Source organism: Mus musculus, chromosome 13 (genome assembly GCF_000001635.26).
Source record: "Mus musculus strain C57BL/6J chromosome 13, GRCm38.p6 C57BL/6J".
In the NCBI taxonomy this organism is placed as follows: domain Eukaryota; kingdom Metazoa; phylum Chordata; class Mammalia; order Rodentia; family Muridae; genus Mus; species Mus musculus.
The window spans coordinates 11,898,724-11,912,018 of NC_000079.6; the positions used below are offsets into that span (position 1 = coordinate 11,898,724).

At 41.2% G+C, this 13,295-nt stretch overlaps 1 protein-coding gene across 21 annotated transcripts in view; it reads right to left on the reverse strand.

Moving 5' to 3' along the window:
• The window catches only part of Ryr2 (ryanodine receptor 2, cardiac), a 553,847-nt gene that overhangs the window by 345,625 nt on the left and 194,927 nt on the right, over positions 1–13,295 (reverse strand). For 16 of the 21 annotated variants that reach the window (XR_003950437.1, XR_003950438.1, XR_003950439.1 and 13 more), the window contains exon 4: positions 4,495–4,515. The exons of the other annotated variants lie outside the window; for them this stretch is intronic. Coding sequence is in view for 13 of the 16 variants with exons in the window: in XM_017315460.2 (XP_017170949.1) it covers positions 4,495–4,515 (21 nt within the window). In the remaining 3 variants the exon portion in view is untranslated. The remainder of the gene's footprint in view (positions 1–4,494; positions 4,516–13,295) is intronic. 21 annotated transcript variants of the gene reach the window in all.

A 13,295-nucleotide genomic window follows, 5' to 3' on the forward strand; every position in this document is an offset into this window, starting at 1 on the left:
GAGGGAGGGAGGGAAGGAGAGAGGAAGGAAAAGGGGGAAAAGGAAGAAGAGGGGAAAAGACAAGAGCACAAGGGACAGACATATCAGAGAGGGGAAGGAAAAGGAAAGAGAAGAGGAGAGGGGGAGGAAAGACAAAAGGGAGGAGTGAAGAACAGAGGGAAAGGGAGGAAAGGAACAAGTTCCATGGAAGAAAGGAGAGGGGCAGGGAAGAGGAGCTTGAACCTTGAGGAAGCTATTCAGGTTCATAGTACAAGAAAATCCAGAGGCATCATTTTAATTTCCTATTATATATATGTATGTGTGTGTGTGTGTGTGTGTGTATATATATATATATATATATATGTATATATATATATGTGTGTGTGTGTGTGTGTGTGTGTGTGTGTGTGTATATATATACATTATCTGTGTATATGAATATGTTTATGATTTATAAGGTTCCTAAGAGCTTTATCTGGCCTGCTGAAGACATGGTATGCAAGCCAGTGTATAGATATGAAGATGGGGAACCCATGAAAGAAAAGAGCAATGGCACCCATCCCACTGCTGACCACCCCCTAGCCAGGTGCTGAAGGAGCATGGTGACAGTCCACCTGCTTCCATCAGCAGACCATCGACTCAGCAGGATGTCAGCAGGCAACAGGCCAAGAAGATGGCTTCTTAGATAAAGAGGGATTAGGTTGGGAGTCTTGCTTCCCTTCAGGAGCATCACAGTGCCCTCACCACAACTCAGGTAGTATCAGGTTCACTCTTGTCCCCAGGAGCTGGAACCCAGTAGACTAGTGATTCATGAAGACCAAAGGCTGAAAGGATCCATATAGTTCCTATGGCATAGCATCTGGGAACAGACTGCACTGCCCACAAATACCTTGGGCAGCGTGGGCAGATCTAGTGTAAGATTGTCCTGGACACACCAGACCAGACAGAGTAGATCCATGAGAATATAGCAGGAGAATCAACATCCATGATGGAAGCTCCCCAAAGATGCCCAGCAAGGCCCTGGAAAATGAAAGGACTCTGGAATCAGAAGTTTTTCAGCCAGCCTTGAGTTCTTCTCTTTCCAGCACACATGGAAAGGATATAGAGCAGGATCATGAAAACCTGGCAGGGCACAGTAGAGGTTACTTCTCATACCCATTGCCTCAGAGATGTAGCCAGAGTGACCTGGGATCCCTAACTAAGCAAAACTTCAGAGAGCCAGAGGTTTGTCCCAGTAGGGCATCATGATGACTGCCATGATGAGTCTAGTGTGAAAGAAATGACCATGGCACACTACATCTGTGTCTATGAGTAAGGCTATAGTAGTTGGAAACAAGGGGCATAGAAGAATGCACCCACAGAGCAATGTGAGCAGATCCTAGCTGCTGTGTATACCAATTATTTCCAAGATAAAACATCCCATCCTGCAAGTGAAACTGATTAAAAGGCAGAGTTTTCTAAAGGGAGGTGAAACATTTTGTCCTTCAGAGAAACTTGTTAAAACTCAGGAAGTAAACAACTCAAAGCCTTCAGGAAGTTCCTGAAACTGAGCAGATTCTCTAGGTCTCTCCCTCCCAAAACATGTATAAATAGTAAGGGTTGCTGAGCCTCACTCTGAGGTCATTTGAGCTGTCTAGAAGAGACTCTCTAACCTGCAGAGCTCCCTCCTCTGGGTTTCCAGCTTTTCTAAAGCTGTCATCCATGTCATCCATGCTGGGTGGGTTTTGGTGATATATCTTTGAGTCATTTCTGCTCCTCTAAGCAATCCAATGAAGCTCCCTAGCTGACCAAACTGGACTTTGATAGAATCCTCTCTTCATTCTGTCATCAATTCTGGTAGAGACCAGAGGTGAATGGACATGTGTTCCCTTCTCCCCAGAACAGAGTCACACAACACCAGGGAGTTATTTGCAACTGCCCTTCCAGTATATCTGTCACAGTAGAATCTCAAAGTTCAAATATCAAGTGGATGAGATCTGAATTATACAGAAAGAGGTCACCAAAAGGGACCATCACAGTCTGAACAACACAGACCCTGCTGAGGCTGCTTCTCAATGAGTGCACATTTCAGTAAGAATGTGTGTAACTCCTGACAGCGTGCTAACACTCAGGAATAAAAAGAGACCACATAACTAGGCAGCAGGCACACAAAGCCTTGCAACGTTCAGTTCAGTGGTATTTCCACAACCTCCTCAGAACTTCCTTAATTGCTTACTAAAGCAATTTCTAACATAAAAGTCACACCAGAAAGTCAACATTAAGATGAGAAGTCATCATGGATAATGAAGGTAAGTATGATCAGGGGAGTGGATTGAAAGCAACTGAGCACAAAGACCAATGGTTGCAAAGGCTTTCAAGCAGCAGGGAGCAGGCAACTGTTTCTCTCTCTCTCTCTCTCTCTCTCTCTCTCTCTCTCTCTCTCTCTCTCTCTCTCTCTCTCTCTTTCTCTCTCTCTCTCTTTTACATAGTTGACTTTTGAAAGAATTAAGAGTGTCCTGAGTGGATACTGAAGAAAGTATCAGTCTAGACACAGCACGGAAATGCTGCAGTGGAAATGAAGGGTACAGATACACAGAGAGAGAGAAATGTTTAACGTGTTGATATTGAGGGAATAGGGATTGCACTGGCTGGTTTTGTGTGGCAACTCGACACAAGCTGGAGTTTTCAGCTATCAGAGAAAAGAGCCTCTCTTGAGGAAATGCCTCCGTGAGATCCAGCTGTAAAGCATCTTCTCAATTAGTGATCAAGGGTGGGAGGCCCATTGTGGGTGGGGCCATCCCTGGATTGGTAGTCCTGGGCTCTATAAGAAAGCAAGCTGAGCAAGCCAGTAAGGAACATCCCTCCATGGCCTCTGCATCAGCTCCTGTTTCCTGACCTACTTGAGTTCCAGTCCTGATTTCCATTGGTGATAAACAGCAATGTAGAAGTATAAGCTGAATAAACCCTTTCCTCCCCAACTTGCTTCTTGGTCATGATGTTTTGTGCAGGAATAGAAATCCCGACTAAGACAGGGATTAATCAAGGAGGTATCATAGCTGTACTTGGAAAGAGTCTATTGCCCACCAGGAAAAGTGTGAGCATGGGTCAGAATTTGTCACAGAGGAAAGTATCCATACAATTTTAGATTTGGGGGGGGAAAAAAAGCCAGGTGTGGTGGTGCACGCCTTTAATCCCAGCACTTGGGAGGCAGAGGCGGGTGGATTTCTGAATTCGAGGCCAAGCCTGGTCTACAAAGTGAGTTCCAGGAGAGCCAGGGCTACACAGAGAAACCCTGTTTCAAAAAGAATAGCCAGGCAAGTCAGTAGTAGTTTAAGATATGGAAGGTTTAAATTTTCCTAGTACTATATATATAATATGGATGTTCTCAAAGAGCAGTGTAGATGTCATCAACATGGAAATGGTAAGTTTTATCATTAGAAATTTCTCAGATGTAAGTGGCTGCAAGAGGATCCAAGGGAGGAAGAAACTGGGACCATCCACATGGACACGCAGTTTTCGGGGATCACTTTGAAAGGCCCCTGGGGCAGTGTGGGTGAGGTGAGGAAACACCAAACACTGTACTAAAAGAAACAGCTCCAACAGAAGGCTGGAAAGAGCTGGGCCTCAAGATAAAGATGAAGAAAACCAGGCCCAAAAATAAGGATGGATGTCCGTGGCAAAATGGAGTAGTAACGTTAGTCTGTCTCCAGAGACCACTCCTATGAAGTTAAAAGCAAGTCAAAGCAACACAGTAAGGAAAGGTGTCACCGCTTTGTACTGGGGGACAAACTGAGTGGGGGTATCAACCCTGCCATAAATGATCTACCCTCAAACCTTGGAGTATTAACAGAAGGAACCTGGATCCTTTGGTAAATGGATCTAAACTGATCCCTGCTCTTTTTTTTCTCTTCCCACTCACCCACACCTCATTTCCCTGTCTCTCTTTTCTTTCCTTACCAATTTTTCCTAACCGATAAAGAAACAGTAAGTACCAATGCCATTGTACCATAACATAAGTCGCTAACGATGCTGGCCTCAGACTGTCTCCAGACACCTGTAACTACCCTTCTGTAGGGTAAAGCCATTCACTTCTCCTCTTCGTTGTTCAAGTTTGCACCGATACAGGAAAAGCCTGGCAGTTTTCTCTACAAAACGTGGAAGAACACTGAACCTGCACTGCAGCATTTTTGAGATGGAACGTTCATTTCTGTTTAACAGGACATATTGAATATTAGAAACAAAAGCCTTCCTGTGGCCAGAGACACACTGACATTTGTATAATTACGGCCAATTATGTAAAAACAATCTGGTTTTCGAGTGGAGAGTCCTTTGAAGGAGCCTGTTGATGGTGATGATAATTCAGAGACACAAAAGGTGCTGAGTGGTGACCTGTGAAATGTATTCATTGTAGCCGAGCAGTTAGTTCAAACACTAAAGGAAGCTATGCTAGGAAGCAAAATTAAAAAGCTCAGAGGCAGCTGCGAGCATGCGCTTTTCAGCCACAAAAGTCCTTTGTAAATGCAGGGGAACACATACCCACTTTTCCACATCCACCTGCTGTGAAAAGAAAAAGCCGAAAAAAATTTTAAAAAACAAAACAAAACAAAGTTCCTAGCAATGTTTCCGATGGCTGCCTAAGTCAACTAAAGGTGACCCCCAGACCCGAAAACCACTTCCCTTTAAAGAACACACGACAGTGTTCCAACTTTTCATTACCAGCAGTTCACCTCAGTGCACAAAAGCAATCTCAGTTAATGAAGCAGCCCCACCGGTATTCTGCTAATCAGGAAGGAGGTCCAGAAGACAGCCCAGTGAACTCGAGGGCGAGCTGAGCTGCGATGGGATTCCCAAGCACCCTCTGCCATCCCTCCCGCCAAGCTCCACTTAATTGTAAAGAGAAATAACCACCTGGACACACAGGGCTTCATGCTAACTTCCCGTACAACAGTAAAAGCAAAATTCCTCTTACCTCATTCTTTTGAGCATAACATAAAATTCCATAATGGAAAAAAAAACAAAAAACCATACTTTGTCAAGTAATTCTGCAATGACACCCAGAGTGATTTAAATTATTGTTATTAGTGAAATGCTGGTGTTTTAATCATAGTGTGACTCTTTAAAGAAATAAGGTAGGTGACATTAATATTATACCCTCAGTGTAAAAAAAAATTCAAAATCACATGTCAACAAGAATGCCTTTTAGAATACTCTTGGACTCCGCTCTGAAGGGACACACTCAGTTCTAAAGTTAAACCCCCACCACTGCCCCAGGGAGAGATAGAAAGTGTGATTTGTGTCCTGTGAAAAAGGATGGTGACTACTGACTCTTATGCATACATTACTTTAGTTCTCTTTTTTTCCTTAGATTCTTCCTTAGAAAATTGTATCAATCAGATAAAGAGCTAAAGTCATTTAAGAAGCAATTCTCCACCTCTTTTGTTTTGGTTGGGTTTGGTTTGGGTTTTTTGTTTGTTTGGTTTGGTTTTTCGAGACAGGGTTTCTCTGTGTAGCCCTGGCTGTCCTGGAGCTCACTTTGTAGACCAGGCTGGCCTCGAACTCAGAAACCAGCCTGCCTCTGCCTCCCAAGTGCTGGGATTAAAGGCGTGCACCACCACACCTGGCTCAGTAGCTCCACCTCTTATAAGCAACATTTGTCAAATGTTATAAAATGTTGTTGACAGTGAGCATGGTGGCACAGTCCTTTAATCCCAGTACCCAGGAGATAAAGGCAGCCAATCTCAGTGAGTTTGAGGCCAGTCTGGTCTACACAGTGAATTCCAGGCCAGCCAGAGCTACATAGTGAGACCTTGTCTACAAATAAACAAACAATAACTGGGAAGAAAAATCAACCTAATAAAGCTCTTACGAAATGCCAGTGATCTTTTAGCACAGAGCATCCAGGCTGTCTGAGGGATGTTTAGTTTCCAGAGGCATCTGCTCTAAGGTAACTCTCTTACACTCTAAGGAAGTGTACACTGCTCTTCTGAAGGTCCTGAGTTCAATTCCCAGCACCCACAGGGCAACTCGCAACAGTCTGGGGTCTTTGGGTGTGCAGATGTACATGCAAACTATATGTGTGTGTGTGTGTGTGTGTGTGAGTGTCTGTGTGTCTCTGTGTCTCTGTGTGTGTATTAAAAAGAGAAGTCATTTTCTAAAAAGGAAACAAAAAGAAAAAAGAAAACTGTCATAGTGAAACCCAATTCTTTGTAAGGTAAAATGAAAGAAAATTGTAGTTCAGCTGTCACATACTATCCTGCCTCCAAATGGACCAATCTTATATGTGTAGTCTTACAAGAAAAAGAATTTAAACAGTTGTTTCTTTTTCATATTTACCAGGAAAATTTTAATACTGTAAATAATTATCAAAATACATGATACCATCATGTTCACATTTCAATGCTAGACAGTCACATAGCACACAGGCTTGTATATACAAGACCAAAAATAAACACTGTAGGATTTATCAGAAGACAGACTTGGGGATCAAGTCATCAAGTCCTAGTTAACTGTGACTACAGGAGTTTTAATAATTATACATCAGGAGTTGTTGAGAACGACATGACCCATCCTCTCTCCAAATACCCAGAGACAGACACTTAGCAACAGCAAGAGCTAGGCAGTGCACAGTCAGCTAGACACACAAGACAGGGACTACTATAATAACACACAAGCCAGGCGGAATGATGTCATGACATAGCTCTTGTCAAAGTCAGCATGAGTCACTTTTTGCAATTCCTGCAAATAGTGAGGAGAAAAAGAAAAAGAAAAAGAAAAAAAAAAAAAACCAATTTTCATGGGAGTAATCAAGAAATTCACACACACACAAGAAAAATCTCCAAAAACTTGATCAGTTTTAGGATCTAAGCAACCACCAAATTTATAAAAACCCACAGGGACATTTTTCTAAGAATTTATTATATGACTGGGGGGTGTCATTTTTTGCTGTTTGTTTCTTTTTTTAAGACAAGATTTCATGTAGCTCAGGCTTGACCTTCCTGTGTGGCTGAGAGTGACCTTGGCTTTCTAATCCTCCTACCCTACTTCCCACATGCTCAGATTACAGCCTGGCCTGGTTAGTTTACTCAGGAATGAAGTAGAATCCAGGGCCTTGTATATACTAGGCTATATCCCTAGCTCTGATTATGTGGAAGTTTAAAGAAATACCTTAATTCTATCATACTAGAGAAAATACTATAATATTTGTAGCAGATTATACTCGGTGTTTTATCATATGATCATTAATAAAAAGAGCAACCTCATTTTAAAAACAAAACAAAATTCTCTTAGAAGAAATGTTCATTTAAATGTCAGCTTGACTTAGCATAAGACGCAGCCAAAATACAAAATAATTCAAGCTGAAATTGTATCATTAAAGGAAAAAAAAAAACAGATAACTCTTATACTGTCTTTATTTTGGGTTTATGTTTTAATTATAAACAGATTCACAAAAGCCAGAAGTCACATAACCTTACACAGTTTGTTGCTACTGCTTCTTGGAACTCTCTATGTCATTGTCTTTGAGATGGTATTGTGCAGTTATTCCTCCTAGTCAAACACCCCCTTCTCAAGAGAAGGGTGAGGCACTAAAGAATCAGGAAGCCAGTGAAATTTACAAAATACAGAAAGTCACAGCACTGACAGGCCCTCTCGTGCAAAGTGTAAAGGGTACTGGGAAGAGAGTCTAGGGAGCTGCCTGCATATCTTCTACATCCTGTCCACTGCCCTCCAGATGTACAGTAACAGTTGCTATGACAGTTGTAGTCTTACACCAATGGTTGATTGGCTTAGGTTTTCCTTATCACTGTGCCTGTCTTGTCTCACTAATTGTATAAGCTCTATCACCAGTCATATAAATGTATGATCATTGTATTCGTCTTACAAATCGGCTGTAACCTTGTAAAGACACTTCCATTTTTATTTCCATACTGTTTCCTGCCCTGTTACTCCTCAGTCAGTAACATCGCTACTCCAGCCATTCACACACATCATCAGACTACTGTTTTTATTTTTCCTGTAATTTCATGTGGTCCACAGCATGTGTTTGTCAATCAAGCAACAGAAAAAGAGGCACTCAGGCCTCTGGCATGTTCAGCCTCCTTAGCCCTCTATGAATTTTAATCTGAATAGTCTATTCACTTACATTTAGTTTTATTGCTACATTATATTCATCATTTTATTTGTATCCTGTGGGTATCCTGGTCTTGTTAAATTGTTACCAAAATGTAACTTACAGAGTTGGGGCTATGTCTCAGTGGCAGAGCGCCTGCCTATTGTGTGCACAGTTCTTAGCCTGATCCTCTATCCAGTCAACCCATTCCTCTCCCCCACCCCCACCCCCACCCCCCAGCAACTATACCAAAGAGAGAAGGGAAGGGGAAGTAGAGAAAGAGAAGGGAAAGGGAGGGAGGGGAGGGGAGGGGAAGGAAGGGAATTGAAACAATTTACATTTCATAATTTTGCCTATGAAAGCACACAATTAACAAATGCTTTTTGCCATATTTAGAGAGCAGAAAGCCATCGCCATAATCTAAATTCAGAACAGGTTAAATCCTACTATGTTCTTAAGTCTTTTCTCTTCATTCTTCTCTTTTATGTTAATCAAATATTTTGGCTTCTTTTCCCCTAAAGGCTGCTGAGTACACCAGTCTTTTCCATGCTAAAGGCTACCTCGGCATTGATGGTATTTAACATTCTAGTACAAATGAGTAACTTCAGCATCTTCCAGAAAGAGCAGTTTTTTGTCTTCCCACTTTTTCTGTTATCTTACTATACATTTCAACAGCAGGTATATATTTACTATTTTTATTTATGTGTACATGTGTTCATGTGTTCATTAATGTGTACCACATACATGCAGGTGTCTGTATCAGATCTCCACTGTATGCTGCTATACCAATACTGAGAACTAAACCCAGGTCCTCTGCAAGAGTGGGCACTGCTCTTGTAAGCTACCTCTCATACCCCATAGCACATATATTTTAAACCTCAGGCATACCCCAAAATACTTCTCTTGGCTAGGATTCTGGCTCCATATCCCTAGCTACCTTGAAAGTTTTCATTGTCTCTGAAACATATTTGTTATATAACAATACCTCTTATTAGAGTTAACAAATTCTAAATTAGTCATCTTTAAGTGTTCCTAATTTAAGGCCTTTTAAATTTTTATTCCCAAAGTTACAATACTGGTCAGTTGCTCTCTGGAAACAAAATTACTGATTTTTTTTTTTCCTGTCCAAATGTTCCCTGCAGAGTTTGACTCAGATGAGAAACAATGTAAAACAAACATTGCTTGGGTCTGTAAGTTTCTCTCCCTGCAAAACTTGCTATGTATTATATGTGGACTCTGTGACACCAAAGATTTGTTAAATGGTCAAACTGTCAATCAACACAGAATTAAAAGAAATCCACACAGTTATGTTAGAATGTTAATACTTAACGCGGTTCAAGTTCAACAAGGAGATTTTCCCCTAAAAGGAAAGATTCTAATTCTTACTGCAGATCTTCTGCCTAAGGCACAATAGCAGGCTTCCCAGCAGGCCTTCCTTAACTACTGGACACAAGAGCCACTAAGGAGACTTTCAATTCTCCTTTTGACCTCATCATGTTCAAACAAATATGTGTGGGTGGGTCTGTGCTTGAGAGTTCAGATGCCCAGCAAGGTCAAAGGAGTGAGTCAGATCTGCAGCTGGAGTCACAGGTAGTTACGAACCACACGGTATAGATGCTGGGAACTGAGCCACAGTCCTCTGGAAGACCACTTCCTTCCTATACCGGTACGTATTTTCTTTTTTAAAAAGGTCTTTTTACCTTTATATGTATGGACATTTTGTCTGCATGTATGTCAGTGTACCACATATATGCTCTATACCCACATATATCAAAGGTGGGGGATGGGAACTGGAGTTACAGATAGTTATTAGCCATGGTATAGGTGCTAGGAACCAAATCTAGATTCTCCTCCAGAGCAGCTAGTACTCTTAACTGCTGAGCCATCTCGATACATACTTTCAAATACTGAGCCATCTTGAGCTTCTTAATACATACTTTCAAATGGCAGAATTAGAGAGTCTTTAAAGCTCAAGGCCTCTGAAGTGTTTCCAGGAACAAGCCAAGTAATTTCAAAATGGAAAATGCAAAGCAGTAAATGAGGACACACGGACACAGCATTCTTATTAGAGATATTATAAATGCTAAAGCCATATCTGTCCCTGAAAATAATGGCTGTGGTGTGTATTTTTAAACTGCATGAGACTGCAAAATTCTTTCTGCTGTCAGTTTGAGAAAAAAAAATTTACCATAAATTTAATTAAGCAAATGAAGTCACAAAAGCAAGTCCAGTAATTTTCTGAATTATATACATTAGCCCAACTTTTCTTTTTACTCTGCTTTGTATTAAGTGACTCACAATGCTTCCATTTTGCCAGATCTGTCAGTCATGACTAGTCACCTCAGAAGTCCTGGACCCTCACATTTGACCTAACTCAGCAAAAAGAACTTATAATTTGTATTCAGCAACTCATTCCTTCACACCCCCCTTAAAGTTTAAAGCAGGCAACAGAACACTGAGAACTCCTCAATTATTCCTCTTGTAGAAGCAGGATCGTGACTTTATTGTTACTTAAATGATCCCTGAATTTGTTAAAACTGTGTACATTTTAAGCTCCAAATTGCCAACGGTTCCTTTTATGAAGCAAAGAGTATGGCAAAGTGGCTCTTGAATAAGCTTTCATGCTAACAAATTCAAATGGCAGGTCCCTAAGTTAATAACAGGCAGTTTATCAGAATTACTAAACACAATTAAATGCTACAAAGAATCTCATTTGAGACAATTTTAAAAAACTAAAAGAACATGAATGATGTGTGGAGGGAAAAATGCAGTCACTTAGGATGGATCTCACTGGATGGTGATACACGTCTATAATGCACAGTCATTGTTATTTGAGGGATAATAATAGACATACTTGTGGGGCAAGGCTTAACTTTGAGTCTCCAGCCTGGGACTGGGTAGGAATTTAATGTGTCTTAAAAGAACCACCACAAAGGACAAGAATCATCAGCCATAGACAGGTCAATTACTTAACTATCAGGAGAAAGATCCTCCATATTAACCTTAAGGAAAGTTCAGGTCTGTTGCGAAGACCCCTAGACATCATGAAAAAACCCATCCTTAATCTCCCGCTCTGTAAACTGTGAAACACTGGTGTGTGCAGAGGTGAACAGTAGATTTCAAGTAACTCCAGCCCTCTTCCTTTACACATGCCAAGAAGGGCAGATCTGCCATAGACCCGAAGATGACTTAAGGATTCCGAGTTAACACTCAGAAGAGTACTCATGGGATGTGCATCAAGAGTCAAGGCCCTCAGGCACCCCAAGAGATAAGGGCACGTGCATGAAGCATGTGGGGACTTCAGATGTGCACCAGGCTCCACACAGCTATATGGGCTTATGGGAATAAGAAATGCCCCCTATCATACCCATATGTAACTGTCTAGAAAACACATTTAAGATAAACCTCTAAAAATAGTTATCATGTTCCTGTAAGTTCTTCTAAAGAATTCCCATCAGTCTCAGTAAGAACTAACTAGTAGATATCAAATAAATCAAGGAACTTAAAAGACACTGACAACTGACCTACCCACTCAGTACTAGTCTAAAAAAAATCCTGGCAAGTAATAAACTCTCTCTATCTTAAGGAATCTTTGGCCACAATGTTTTATTATTACAGCAGCATAAAAGTAACTAGTAGACCAGTAATTCACATGAATTAATCCTATTGTTCATTTGCTACGACGTGTTATATTTAGATATATTTATATATAATAATAAATAAATAAATATAATCATATTGTAATCACACAAGAAATCTGGGAAAATATCCAAATTGAATGATTCTAATCAAATCATATAGCCTATACATTCAAGATTCATAATCTAAAACAGCCTATAACTCTGCCACTGTGATTAAGTTACACACTGATTAAGTTGACCTCCTTATTGAGTTTGATGCAGGAGTCTGTGAACTACAGTCAAATGCAGACTCCTGTAGCCATTCCTCCTGAATATAAAGAAAACAATGTCTACAAACAAAAGATGCACATTTCAACCACAGACGTCCACATTCTATACACAAGAAAACAGGCAGGGTTCAGCAAATGTGTGCAGCTGGAGGAAATTATACTCCCATTTTTTAAATTATAGTTCCATTCTGTGTGTAAAGGGAAAGATATGTTCACATACATGGGCTTTTAGACACAACAGGGAATGAACCATCTATCAGGAACATTTCAAGTTACTTGTATCCTGGGCTCCACCCTGTAATGGTGGTCTTTAGTTTTACTTGAGAAGGAGGTTCCAGAAAACAGATGTAAACAGAATCCAGCCCTCGAGATAGTGTAAGTTATAGTAGACACTTGGCAATAGAAACTTCTCATATAAAGAGGCAGTGACATCATACTGGCGACTGCATAAAGCATGAATCCATTAAGCATTTCAGAGATATGAGGGTGGACTGGAAGAGGTCATGCTGGGTATTCAAGAGCTTCCCCTTGCATTTTGGAGCACATATAAATACACTGAATGACTGTGATGGCCACTGTAAATTGTCAGCTGGAGCAGATCTGGAATCACCTAGGAAACAAGTCCCCAAGATCAACTGTAGAGGGCTATGTTCATTAGCATTTGGCCATGAATGGGGTGGGACAGTTATCGTAACTAGATTAAATTGAAGTGGGAAGACTCTCCCTGTGTGAGTGTCACCATCCCATGGCTTAAGTCCTGGACTGCATAAGAAAGTGAGCTGAACACTAGCATTCATCATTCTTTGCCTCCCAACTGTGGATAAGCCTGACCTCCTACTCTCCTTCCTGCCGCCATGCCTTCCCTGCCATGGTGGACTGTACTGCAGCCTGAGTCTGTTTGAATAGACCCTTCCTCCGTTACAGTGCTTTTGCCTGATGCCTTTAGAGGATAGCAAGAGCTTTAACTAGCACACCTAATTAAGCTTATCTCTACTCCAGCTCACAGGAACTAATAAATATGGGAGTTCTAGAAATGTAAGATGATAAACCATGTTTTAAGCCACCCCATGACAGTGGTAGTCATTTGTTTCAAGAGACAAAGGTGAGCCCGGCGTGGTGACGCTTGCCTTTAATCCCAGCACTTGGGAGGCAGAGGCAGGCGAATTTCTGAGTTCAAGGCCTGCCTGGTCTACAGAGTAAGTTCCAGGACAGCCAGGACTATACAGAGAAACCCTGTCTCGAAAAACCAAAAAAGAACTAACCAGTACCCCCAGAGCTCGTGTCTCTAGCTGCATATGTAGCAGAAGATGGCCTAGTCGG